General features: G+C 46.2%; 1 protein-coding gene across 2 annotated transcripts in view; it reads left to right on the top strand.

Moving 5' to 3' along the window:
* Clstn2 (calsyntenin 2) overlaps positions 1-12,871 on the top strand; it is a 590,554-nt gene that overhangs the window by 439,373 nt on the left and 138,310 nt on the right. For both annotated transcript variants that reach the window (XM_058574797.1, XM_058574796.1), the window contains exons 3-4: positions 9,815-10,010; positions 10,713-10,921. In XM_058574797.1, the coding sequence (XP_058430780.1) occupies positions 9,815-10,010; positions 10,713-10,921 (405 nt within the window). The remainder of the gene's footprint in view (positions 1-9,814; positions 10,011-10,712; positions 10,922-12,871) is intronic.

Here is a 12,871-nt window from a genome sequence, read left to right as displayed (position 1 = left end):
CTGCTAGGATCCTATTGCAGAAAGATTTCTGCTTAGCTGATTGTCGAAGCCACTTCTCGGCACATACAACTCATTTCTACAAGTGACCAATATGCTATTATTTTAATATTCATTGTTATTACATTTGAAAAATATTTTCGTGTCCTATACCAATATGGTCCCAGCAATCATGAAGAGGCAATGCTAATTTGAGGCCTGACAATGCGCAGTTTGGAAAATGGAGTTAAATGTGACTTCTCCATCTGGAGCAGGTCAAATGGGCTGTCATTTTAAGAGGGAGCATTATTCTAAATATTAGCAATTATGCCAGGAAAATAAAATTCAGCAAAAAAGCAGAATAATTCTATAGCTATTTTGGAAGGCATCTTTTCTGCTTTTCATTTATTCTGGGTGGGAACATTAGCCTTGAATGATGTCCGCTATTAATTGTGTAGAGCTGCTCAATCTTACAGCAACATCATTTAAACCACAGGCATAATTGTGTGTTTTCTAGTAGCCACATTATACCAGTAAAAAGAAACAGGTAAAATTGATTTTAGTAAGATATGTTATTTAACCCAAAATAGCCCAAAATGATCATGTCAACATGTTATCAAATAAAAAATAAATTCTGTTCTTCATTTTAAAAGTCTTTCAAATCCATTGTGTCTTTTACACTTAGACTTCACTTCAGTCCGAGTCTCAACTTGGACTCTAAATTTTCGTCAGAAATGCTTGATCCGTATTTAGATTTCCTACTGTTTATAATTAAAAAAAAATTTGATCACACATACAAACATCCTTGAAAGTTTTCCAGTAGATGAGTTGAGTATCTGTTCTTAAATATGAATTGAAAAGAATAAAAATTATGCAAAATGGAAGAGCTGGTTCCTTGGTCAGCTAGGCCCAGGTCAAGGGTTGGAGAGCCACCCTAAGGGAGCGAGGACCTCGGTGGGACAGAGTGCAGGTGTCCTTTGCAGGAAGACTTCCTGGGCTGAGTCCTGGGGACACTGAGGATGAGCAACACAGACAAGGAAGTGGAGGACAAAATGTCATATTTTTATTTTAATTAGTTGGGGACAAACAAGGCCTCGAGGTCACTTCTGGCTGGTCCAACCTTGTGGTCCGACATCAGACCTGGACAGGAAGAGATTCCAAAGACTTCACTTCAGGCAAGATTCCCACCCATTCTGTCTGCATCCCGAATCGAATCTTCCTCTGGTTGACTGAGGAGGCCGTGAGAGTCGGCCCTGTACCTTGAGAGGACATCAGCATGCATTCACCTCCAATGGCTTGAATTATCTGGCCCTGTGTAGGCTTCTGAAACCCAGCTGGGACTCAGTCTAGGCTTCTGGGAACCTCCGCACCTGCTAAGGTCACCCTACCCTGCCCTGCAGGAGGCAGGTACTTATGGAAATCCTGTAGGTGGAGACATTGAACAGCAATGAAGGGCCATTATATGAGTAGGGGACCTTTCTGCAAAGGTGTGTCACCATTTGTCACTCTCCTAAAGGACAGGTACCAGTTCACTGGGATTCCTTCCAATAATGATCCTGGTGCGGGGCTGGCTTACCTGTCTCTCCAGAGCTGTGGGGGAACAAGAGGAGGCTCTCTACCCTAATGTGGCAGCCCCCATTCTGGCTTGACAGTGGGAAAGCTACTTATCCCCAGTTTGTAGTTGGCTTCCAGAATGTGACTTTTGAGGCGCTTAGGGTTTAAAGCACTCTCTCAGCAAATATTTAAATTGCATCCATTACAAACTCAGGCTCCATCCTATTCCATGTGGCTGCCTTGGTCCCTCCCTCCTCCATGCATTTCATAGCATCTGACTAGATTTGTGGGCTCCTTAGGACCAACCAGGCAGGCAGCAGAAGGCTGGGGACAGATCCCCCGGGCACAGGCACAAAGGTAGACTAGAAGTGCCTATCCTGGTCTATAGCTATTTTCTGCTGTCTTTTGCATAAAACTTTTGCAGGAATTAAATTATGTAGCTCTGCACAAATGATGGAACCCAGTTCCTGCTGTAGTAAATTCTCAGTTAAAAAAAAAATAAATCAAAATATTCTTTTCTGATTATATTGTGGTTAAAACAGGAGAAAGACAGTTGTGTTCCCACTAAGCAGATGGGAAAAATGGAGGTCTGGAGACGTTCTTTCTCAAGATTACAAAGATGGTGAGTGGACAGTGAGACTCTGGATCCAGGTTTACCTGACTTTGGTCTCTGAGCTGCCCCACCTGCTGTATCTTGGAACAGAAGCACTGAAATGCCATCCCAGACACACAGGACTGGGTTCACGCAGGATTTCAGCAAAGTTGTTGAGGCCGAAGCTCCTTTTTTCTTGGAGCTACTGGTTTCCTCCGTGGTGGCTCCATGATACCAAGCAACTGACTCTGGAAGTATTTATAAGAAGAGATTCACTCATCATTTCTGTTCTCCCAACACCCAGCAAATACACCTATTCCAGACTTTGCAGCATGTCCTGGCCTTCCCACCTCCTTCCATCTGCAAAGACAGAGCTGACTTCTGCTTCATTGGGGTCTCCCTCACTAGCCAAGCAGGTCAGCGCATTAGAGATGGAGGCTGTTCCCACTGTAGCCCTAAGTGCCTGGCTCGGTGCAGATGACACTCAGTAAATGTGAACCTCCATGATTGCTACAAACTAACATTATGATCCAGTTGCTTCTTACTATATTCGTTATGCCCGGGGAAGGCTTGCTGAGTACATGAGTACTGTGTGCTTTTTACCTGAGTCCCTCAATTCCAGAACCACTGTCCACTTAGCAGACCAAATGACCCCTGAATACCTGCTCTTGCTCTGCTTGACCTGGTTATGATGGGCTGAGCCACAGGGACCTCCCCACACCTCTCAGAGTATATATATGTTGCTACATCATTTATTTGTTCAATAAATATTGCCGAATGAGGAATAACGCCTTGTCTTTTGTTCAGAAACACATAACCGGGCTAGGTTAATCTTCCAGAAAGAAGGGGATTTTGATCTCAGCACAGAGCTTTGGGAGAATGACTTTTAAAAGAATGTTTTATTTGACTCAATTTTAAGTAGACAAAAAGTGATAAATGGTGACCCCCCCGTCCCCACCCACTTTGGCTTCTAATGGGAATGGAGGTAAGGTGACAATAAGCACAGGACCTTGTGGGCCAGAAGACAGCCTGTATTATAATTGTAATAATAAAAAGCCCAAAGACCTTTCTACTTCCCAAAGCACTTCCACATTAAATGTCTCACTATAGCTTCAGGGCACTTTCTGGATTAAACATGGTCAGTGTCCCCAGCTGTAGTGGAAAGGAACTTGGAAGTCACCCAAGGTCATAGACCTCAGAAAAGCTGAGATAGGACTCAGTGCAAGAACAATCCCCGAATCTGCCCGACACCCAGACCTCTGATCGTCACTCAAAGTGACAATACCCTTTTATTGTAGTTTTCTGCTTCTGAAGACTTTAAGTTCAATCTGAAGTGGGTGAGTTTAGTCAATTGTTTTAAGAGTAGATTTATTTTCTAATTTGATATTCTGAGCAGGATTACCTTTGGACGTGATCAGCATTTGTCCTTTCCCATTTTAGGATAATTAAAGTGACAACGGATGATTCTATATACAGCTGTACAGCCTGCCCCAAACCCTTGCTCTGCCCAGCCCTCCAGGGGGGCTGTCAGTGTTGACTGTGTGCCGAGCACACACTGGGGGTAGGGGGAACGTAGAGTGTGCAGGCCCAGAGCAGATGCCTCTAAATTGATCTGGAGGGACCTCCCAGCCTGGAGGAGAAGATCCCAGAGACCCCCCTCTTTCCTCAAACCTAAGAGCATGGCCCCAGCCAGGCGTTTTCTCCAAAAGAATAACTTCAAGCTTTTGGTACAGAGTTAAAACATCTTAGTATTGATATTATGGTCTTTTTAATTTTTGTGGACACCTCCCTCCATTAAGGGTCTTGTAGATGCCAGGTATCCACAAATTGCAACTTGAACAACTATTGTCCCGCAACCTCACAGTGACCCAGTGCTAAGTGGCATTAAAAAACAAAGAGGATCTGGCTTCAGCCTTTGAAGATAGTTCCTTACTATCCAAGTGACCTTCGATGACCCACTTCATCTTCCTAAGACTCAGTTTCCTCATCTAGAAAATGAAGAACATAATCTGTTGCTCAAGAGCATTCAAGCAGCTGGGCAAGGTGGCGCATACCTGTAATCCCAGTGGCTCGGGAGGCTGAAGGCAGGAGGATCTCGAGTTCAAAGCCAGCCTCAGCAAAAGCAAGGCACTAGGCAACTCAGTGAGACCCTGTCTCTAAATAAAATACAAAATAGGGTTGGGGATGTGGCTCAGTGGTCGAGAGCCCCTGAGTTCCATCCCCGGTACCCTCTCCCCACAAAAAAAGCATGCAAGAATAGAAACACAATAACATTCTGAATTAAGATGTTTCCCCCTGAATCCTGGTGAAGCCAGGTTCAGCCTCTGTAGGCCACACCAGGTACAAGGTGACACACAGAGGCCCAGCAGCCTTTCTGCCCTCTCAAACCCTTGCCAGCCTGAGGCACCTGCTCCATTGTGCATGCTCCTCACAGGAACCCCAGCACACAAGTCCCCACCCAAGCAAGCTTGTTGGAGAGCAAGATTCTGATAGTGATATTTTTATCTGGAAACTGTTCGGTCTGATTTTTCTGGTTGTAAGTACACCACTTTCCCACTGAAGTTCTCTATCAATGTTGACCAATTCCAGCAATGGCTCACAAAACATCAAGACAGCCAGGTGTGAGCCTCGGACGCAGAGAACTGCAGTTTTAAATATCCCTCTTCCTAGGACCCCGTCTCAGGAATTTCCTTCCACCTTTTTTTCTCTCTCTCAACTTGTGGTGATATTTTAAACTTCCTATTAGGTGTAGTTCTAAGTAAAGACAAATTAAAAGTTTAAAGTATTAGTCTGCATTTTAGGATTTATCTTGATATTTTGCAATTCCAGTTTTCGATATAAATAGAAGCATTTAACTGGTGTGCTGAATCACCAGAATGGTAGAATTTGCATTTTGTAGTTCAGGTATGCATCCATATTTAATTCACATCCACGTAAAGGCTCAAAAAAACAGACTTCGCAGTTTTTATTTCACCTCTTGGAATGTGCACCTTCTACCAGCTCTTTCTGCTTTGGCTCACGGGTGCAGGCAAAGAAAAGCAGCTCTCTGTTCTCGCCCTTCCCCTTGCTGATATCATTTTCAGCAAGGATACGACAGGGTTCCTGACGATCCTGCTCTCCTAACACCGCTGCCATCTTCTCACACGCCAAACAATTGTGGTTCAAAGTGAAAGCACAGCCCGTGAGGCTGCCAGCTTCCCACTCAGGCTACAAGGTCCCATGCCCACCTGTTCTGGCTCAGAGTCCTGAGTGTCATGGCCCATCCTATGCTCCTGGGGCATCCTGAGTGTTGTGTCAAAGTGGGGCAGCAGGACCCAGTGGGCACGCACACTGCCCATCTCTTCTCTTGACGTGCTCCATTGTCCCCTAAGACTTCGTTCACAAACTCAAGGTCAAAGGTAAAATTATGGTCAGGCGTGGGGGTGCACACCTGTAATCCCAGCAGCTCAGGAGGCTGAGGCAGGAGGACCATGAGTTCAAAGCCAATCTCAGCAACCTAGTGAGACCCTAAGCAACTCAAACAAGACCATGTCTAAAAATATTTTTTTTTAAAAAAGGGCTGGGGATGTGACTCAGTGGTTAAGCACCTCTGGGTTCAATCCCTGGTACCAAAAAATAAATAAATAAAATATAAAATTATGAAGAATTTCAAAACCAGCAACAGAGATTGAAAGCAACTCAGAACCCTTCTGAGCCCTTCTGAGTTGTGCAGCTCTCGGGTCACATGCCCATGAAGCTGGCCCTGCCCCAGGGGCTTCCACTCCTGCCACACTGGACCCTGCAGTCTCTGGGACTGCAGCAAAATGCCTTCCTGCAGGAGGTTCCTAAGCCCAGCTCCCTGGGGCCAGAGCCCCTCCCACTTCCTCTTCCAGTGGTCTCAGCCTGGCCCTCACATCCTTCAGCAACTGGGGTGTCCCTCCTGACCAGGCCAGGGCTCCTAACAGCCAACACCACTCTCTCTCACCACACGGGTCCCGACCATCACTGTCGCCTTAGGTAGGTGGCTATTTCAGAGCCTGTTTCCCTCCCCCACTTGGCTTGCCAGAAGCTTGTGGGCCAGGGCTGGCTCTGGTTCTGTTCATCACTGCTTCACGGGTGCCTGGCACATAGTTCCTAATAAATATTGATTAAGTGTGTTAGTAGGTTTTTGTCACTGTGACAAATACCTGAGGAAAACAACTTAAGAGGAGGAAAGGTTTATCTTGGCTCAAGGTTTCAGAGGATCCAGTCCATGGTCTACCGGCTCCATGGCTTTGGGCTTGAGCAGAGGCAAAACATCATGGCGGAAGGGTGTGGAGTAAGAAAGCTGTCAGCTTATGGCAGCCAGGAACCAGAGAGGGAGAGAGACAAGAGAGAGAGGGAGAAGGCTGGGAGGGAAAGGACCAGAGGTACTACCCTGTCATGGCACACCTATAGTGACCTTCTGCCTCCCGCCATGCTATCACCTGTGGTTTCTACCACCTCCCATGAGTCCATTTTGGCTCTCAGTGGGTTCATCCACTGATGAGGTCAGAGCCCTGGGGATCGAGCACTTCCCCAAAGCCCACCTCTGGATGTTACTGCATTGGGGACCAAGCCTTCGACACATGACCTTTGGGGGACATTCAGGATCCAAACCTTAACATTAAGCAAACGAATGATTTAACAACTGAAGGCTTTTGCAAAAGGCGCACAGAGTCAGAAGAAGAGGCTAAATAAACCAGGGTAACTTGAATTCTAGATTTTTTTGTTCAAAAGGGATGAAATCTTATTTCAGTCTGAGCTGGGGACAGCTAAGCCACTATTGCATGGCCTTGCCTGCCTGTCTGTAGGTAAGGAATGCTTGGGAATATTTTAAGGTACCTGTGTCATTTGTCTTCAAGTCTCCAGGGCCTGGGACTTAGTTACCTCTCAGGAGGAAAAAAAGTTCTATCGGCGTGTACTGAGGCTAAGCTCGATGGAAATATGTGACCCTGAAGTTTATGTGCCCTTGTGTTGTATCTCCTCTGCCATCTCCTCTTTCTCCTCTCCCGCCCTGTTCCCCTTTCTCTTGTTAAGGATTGCTGAGTCTTGAGAACTACTTTGGTTGTGATCAGATGTTTTCAACAGAAAAATTACTCTCATCTATTTTTGGTTTAACTTGGCTCTTGAAAGAGAAATGGTCTGATTAGCCTTATAATCATGGTGGTGCTGGTTGGACACTCCAGAGAATGCCCTAGAACAAGTCTGGGTACACGGGTAACATTTTCACATTGGCATTGATCTTGGGATAGAATCACAAGGCAGGCATTTTAGAGGTTCATCCGTTCAACTCCAGCAAACTCAGAGCAGAAATTAAACTTGAGAGCAGATGAAACCTATTATCCCGCCCTGAAGATGGCAGAACTAGACTCTTCAAAATACCCAGTGCTCCTGAGCCTGAGCCGTGGCAGCGAATGGAACCAGTGCTTTTGCAAGGACCTGGTCCATGACCTGTCTCTCTTGTCCATGATTCTACAACTGTATTTAAGAAATAGCCAGGAGGGGAGGTAGTAAAAATAGGTATTAGTAATGAAATGGAAGGTTGAAGAAATAATAATAATAATAAAAAAATAAAGCCTAAAGGTAAGATTGATATTGATTGAACATCTTAGAAATCTTAGAAAACATTGTTAGTAAGAGATCAGGGCACCCCTCCTGTATATAAAAACAGGGGATTTCTTTCCTGAGCAAGGCTTAAATAGGAATGCAGAATGTTCCTAGAAACATCCCCCAGGAGTCCACTTAGAGGTTATGGGGCTGTTTGGATATTCTATGTGGTGCACATATCCAAAGCACAGCCACACCTTAGCCCTGTGACCTTGGCCAAGTAACTAACCTTCCTGAGCCTCTTCCTCCTCCTTCTAATTTGCATAAGTTTGTGTAAAACACCTGCCTGGCAGGTTTGTTATGAAAGTCAAATGAGATAATGTAGATAGATGTACAAATCTCATTGGTTGAAGCAGGCAAGCAATCACGTTACCCCCTTGCCTCTGCGTCAGTGTTTATAAACAGCTGTGCCAGCCTGGACTAGGGAGAGATAAGCAGGTGCCTGGGTCACACCAGGGAAGGCCTCCTGGTGTATCCTGGGTACTTTCTGTCTCTCTCTGGTCCAGGAAGTGTAACTGGGTCAATGTCAGACCAAGGACATAGCATCTCAAGAGCAGATCCCTCTTCCCCAACACCATCTCCTGGACCATCTTACAGGTGAGCCAGATGAGACCCAGAGAAGCAATGTGATCTGACTTATGCCTACCAGTTAGCAAGTGGTGAACCTGGAATTTGAATCCAGTTCTCTCAACTCTGGGCCTGTTTTACTCCCCAGTAGCCTCTGTCCTGCCCACATAATGCTCACATGCCCCTTTGCTCTAAGAATGGTCTCTGTTTATACATGTGTGCACATCATTTCTCTAAAAAGCCCACGAATGCTCTCAGCACTGGAGGAGAATGTGTCTTGAATATTCAGCATATTGCAAGGCATTAGCTACAGGACTTGCTTGCTCGTTGGGGTTCAAGGCATAAATAACCACCAATGGAGAAAAAAGAGATATCCTCATGTCCTTCGAGTTTTAATGTAGAGAAACAGTTATGAGAAACATTAACACAGCTGAAGGGGTGAGATGCATTAATTTCACAACGTGTTTTGCTCTTTAAGAAATTAGCTCTTTGGGCTCCATGGGGAATCTTGAACTCACATAGACGCACCCCACTGTTTGAAAAGAGGAAATAGCCATTCCAAGTGGCTCCGAGTCTCCACTGGGAAGGGTGGGTGGAAACACATAATGGAGAGGTGGGGAGGCGAGAATCTGACTGCAGCAATGTGGGGTGTTTAAACCGGGAATAAAAAGAAGAGAAGAACAACACTGCTCAGAGTTCAGTGAGCAAATGGATCAATGGATCCAGATAAAACACAGATTCTGGTTCAGGTCTGGGTGGGACTCGGGATTCTGTAATTCTGTAATTCTTTTTTTTTTTTTTTTTTGGTACCTGGGATTGAACCCAGGGTGATTTACCTCTTGAGTCACATCCCCAGCCCTTTTTATTTTTTATTTTGAGACAAGTTCTCACTAAGTTGCTTAGGACCTTGCTAAGTTGCTGAGGCTGGCCTGCAACTTGCCACCCTCCTCCCTCAGCCTCCTGAGTCACTGCTCACAGGCGTGCCTGAATTCTGTATTTCTAATAAGCTCCACACAGTGCTGCTGCTTCTGGTTCATGCACCACACTTTCAAGCACGGAGGGCGTTGTCATGGGGCCAAAGATTGAGAGAAATGGTGGTGTTTTATTCCTTTCCTCTACAGTCAGTGTGTCTTTTGACTGTGGGTGAGTTCCTTAATGCCAGACAGGACTAAAGGCAAGTGGGAAACCTTCTGGGGAAATCAGCCAACTTCCCAGCACAATGACCATTTATTATTATTATTATTATTATTATTATTATTATTATTATTATCATCATCATCATCATATAAGAGTTCACCTGTTAGATGATGTTTCCTTGCATGAAACATTTTCATTTTACTCTCCCTGAAATAAACATGTGGCTCTGGATCCCTGGAGACCAGTCATCCTGGTTGGAGAATCCTATGTGGGAGTCAATGGCATCCATGTTTTGGGTTAGTGGATCTGGTCCAGCAGAGGCTCTGTCTGCAGTCTGGCCGTTCCCAGAATGCCTACTCACCTTCTGGTCTCCTCCCACAGGGGAAATCTGTGCATTCAAGATCCATGGCCAGGAGCTGCCCTTTGAGGCCGTGGTGCTCAACAAGACATCTGGGGAGGGCCGCCTCCGAGCCAAGAGCCCCATTGACTGTGAGCTGCAGAAGGAGTACACGTTCATCATCCAGGCCTACGACTGCGGTGCCGGGCCCCGGGAGACGGCCTGGAAGAAGTCACACAAGTGAGTGGCACCACGTCCCGCCCTGTCCCTCTGGCCTCCATTCACTGGGTTCAGGGCCTGCTCCTTAGATCTGCTTATACACAGGTAGCACCGGGGCCCTGCCCTGCTCATCTGCTCTGCAGTTCCCCAGCCCCTGCAGGCATTTGCACAAGCTGCTTCCTGGTCCAGGGCCACTCTACCTGCTCTCCTCCATTGGAAGTTACGCCTAGGCCACCTTCAGGATGGAGCTCAGAGTCACTTCTTCCAGAAAGTGGTCCCCAAGGCAGCTCCTGCCTGCAGAACTGGTCAGGGCTTTTCTCTGGGTTTCTGCAGTGCACAGTCCTCTCCCATCCTGGGGGCTCCTCTGTTCTCTCCCTTATGGATTTTGGCTCCGAGTAAGAGAGGTCCAGTCGGTACTGCCCGGGGGAGTGAAGGAATGGATGAAAGAGGCAGAGAAAGGGGAGAAGAGGAAGAGGAAGCCCTTTGGCTGCAATTGGGTAACAGAGAAGGACAAAGAACAGCGAGGAGTCTGGGGTGTTTTCATCAAGGTGAGGACAGATAGAGGGTCCCCTGGGGGAGGACAGAAGACTCAGCCGTGAATGGCCGCCTTGCTTCTGTTGCTCTGTCCACTTTGGCTTCTGCTGAGTCAGTGCCCCAGGGAGGGACGGGAGGACGGTGTGATTCTCTCTGACCACCAGCCCTTTTTCCCAATGTGCCGTCCAGGGCCGTGGTCCATATCCAGGTGAAGGACGTCAATGAGTTTGCTCCCACCTTCAAAGAGCCAGCCTACAAGGCCATCGTGACGGAGGGCAAGATCTATGACAGCATCCTGCAGGTGGAGGCCATCGACGAGGACTGCTCCCCCCAGTACAGCCAGATCTGCAACTACGAAATTGTCACGACAGATGTGCCTTTTGCCATTGACAGAAATGGTGAGTGTCCTGGGACGACCCCTGTAGCGTCAGGAAAACAAATCCACCATCCCCACTCTGCATGTCAGCGGGACCCTGAATATATACCTGACACTGATGCTTCCCCTGAGATCCTCCATGTAGGTTTTGTGACCCAGAACTCAGGCCTGAACTCAAAGAAATGAGCCTTATACAAACTGCAGTCCTTCCAAGGGGAGAATAAACCCTTAGAAACCTCAGAAACCTGCTCACTGAATAGTCTGTAGAACTCAGTGTCACATATGGACACTGAAGAGGGTCAGTTTCCTGGTAGAATTTTCCAATCATCACTCAGATGTCAGATGTGCCACCAGGTGGCCATGAGGTTCCTATTTGACAAGTTGTGACCTGATTCCCCCACCACAACCTGCTCCTTGTAAAAGAGAAACTGGGGATTTGAACCACCTCCCAAGCCAGAGATCCATTCCAGATTCCTTAAAGCTCTTGCCAGTATCTGTTTTGAGAAATTCAACCCCAATGGGAACTTCAATCCCAGACTGAACTGAACTGAAAACATTCCCATAAAGACATTTGGATATTTCTCCATAATCATTAATACGAAACTCATGGTAATGCAAACAACACAGCCAGACGCCTAATCAACTCAGCCCACTTTGGCTATGATTTTCAATACTTTGATTATAATCAAACAGGAATATTTGACAAGTGTATTATTTAATTATTGGCGTGAATGTGTGAGTGTCTGCATATTATCTCTGTTTCAAATAACACTTATGTACCACACAAAGATGCAGAAGTTGCAAGATCTGACCTTCACACACTCTATTTGCTTACTGACTTCTAGGAATGGTGCTGGACACTTGGAATAAAGACAGAGAGGAACTCGAAACAGAGGAGAAAAACATGAAGCAGTTGTTTTATATTTTGGTGTGCGTGTGTGTGTAGGGGGGACAGGCCACAGGGAGTAGTTCTAACAAGCTCCACTAATTAAACCTTTCTTCTTAGTCTTGCACCAAGTATTTCTTCCTTTATTTCCTTATGCACTGATCTTGTGCCCTGGACTATTAGGCCTGACCACAGGGAGCTTACCATCTAGTGAAAAAAAAAAAAAACCTGAAAATTGGGGGCATCAAGGCTGAAATTCATGCACAAACCCTGCCATGAACCAGAGTTGGGTAAAAAACTTAGCCATGCTTCTCTTGGTTACCAATGTCTAGAGAGGAATGCCATCAGTCACCTGCTTACAAGTCTCAACATCAAGGCCTGGAAGAAACTCACTGTCAGGCAGAACCTGCCACCTGAGAACCAGAGCAGATTCCACAGGAGATGCCAGCTGTATTACGCTTTGGGTTGCTGTGACCAAAGCCTGGTAAGAATAATTTTAGAGGAGGAAAAGTTTATTTGGCACCCACGGTTTCAGAGGTCTCGGTTCATAGTGGGTTGACGCCATTGGTCTTGGCCAAAGGTGAGGCAGAACACCATGATAGAAGAGTGTGAGGAGGTAGGCAGCTCAGGAGGTGACATCATCAAATCTTGCATTGTCTCACTCATGGGGGACACCTAATATCTAAACCTAACGGAAGCCAAGAAGATGCCCTCATTTCTAACCTTCCTCCCCTGAGAAATCTCAGCAGAGACAATCCATGCCTCTTTGTGGGGTTGTGAGGCTTCATTAGATTATTTCAGTCGACGATGATTTGTCTTGGAAGACAAAATAATATTCAGAAGACAGAAAAAAAATAGTATTGAGATAGCTTCCTTACAAAAGGCTAAAAGTCACAGGAGTGACAGCTGCACATCTGGACATCACCAGATGCTAATGGTCCAGGGCACAAGATCAGTGCATAAGGAATTAAAGGAGGAAATAGTTGGTGAAGGACTAAGAAGAAAGGTTTAATTAGTAGAGCTTGTTAGAACTGCTCCCTGTGGCCTGTCCCCACCACACACACACACACACATGCACACCAAAAT

This window comes from Marmota monax, unplaced genomic scaffold (genome assembly GCF_021218885.2).
Source record: "Marmota monax isolate L192 unplaced genomic scaffold, Marmota_monax_Labrador192_F-V1.1 WCK01_AAM20220418_F8-fsc00022, whole genome shotgun sequence".
Classification (NCBI taxonomy): domain Eukaryota; kingdom Metazoa; phylum Chordata; class Mammalia; order Rodentia; family Sciuridae; genus Marmota; species Marmota monax.
This window is presented reverse-complemented; position numbering and strand designations above follow the sequence as displayed.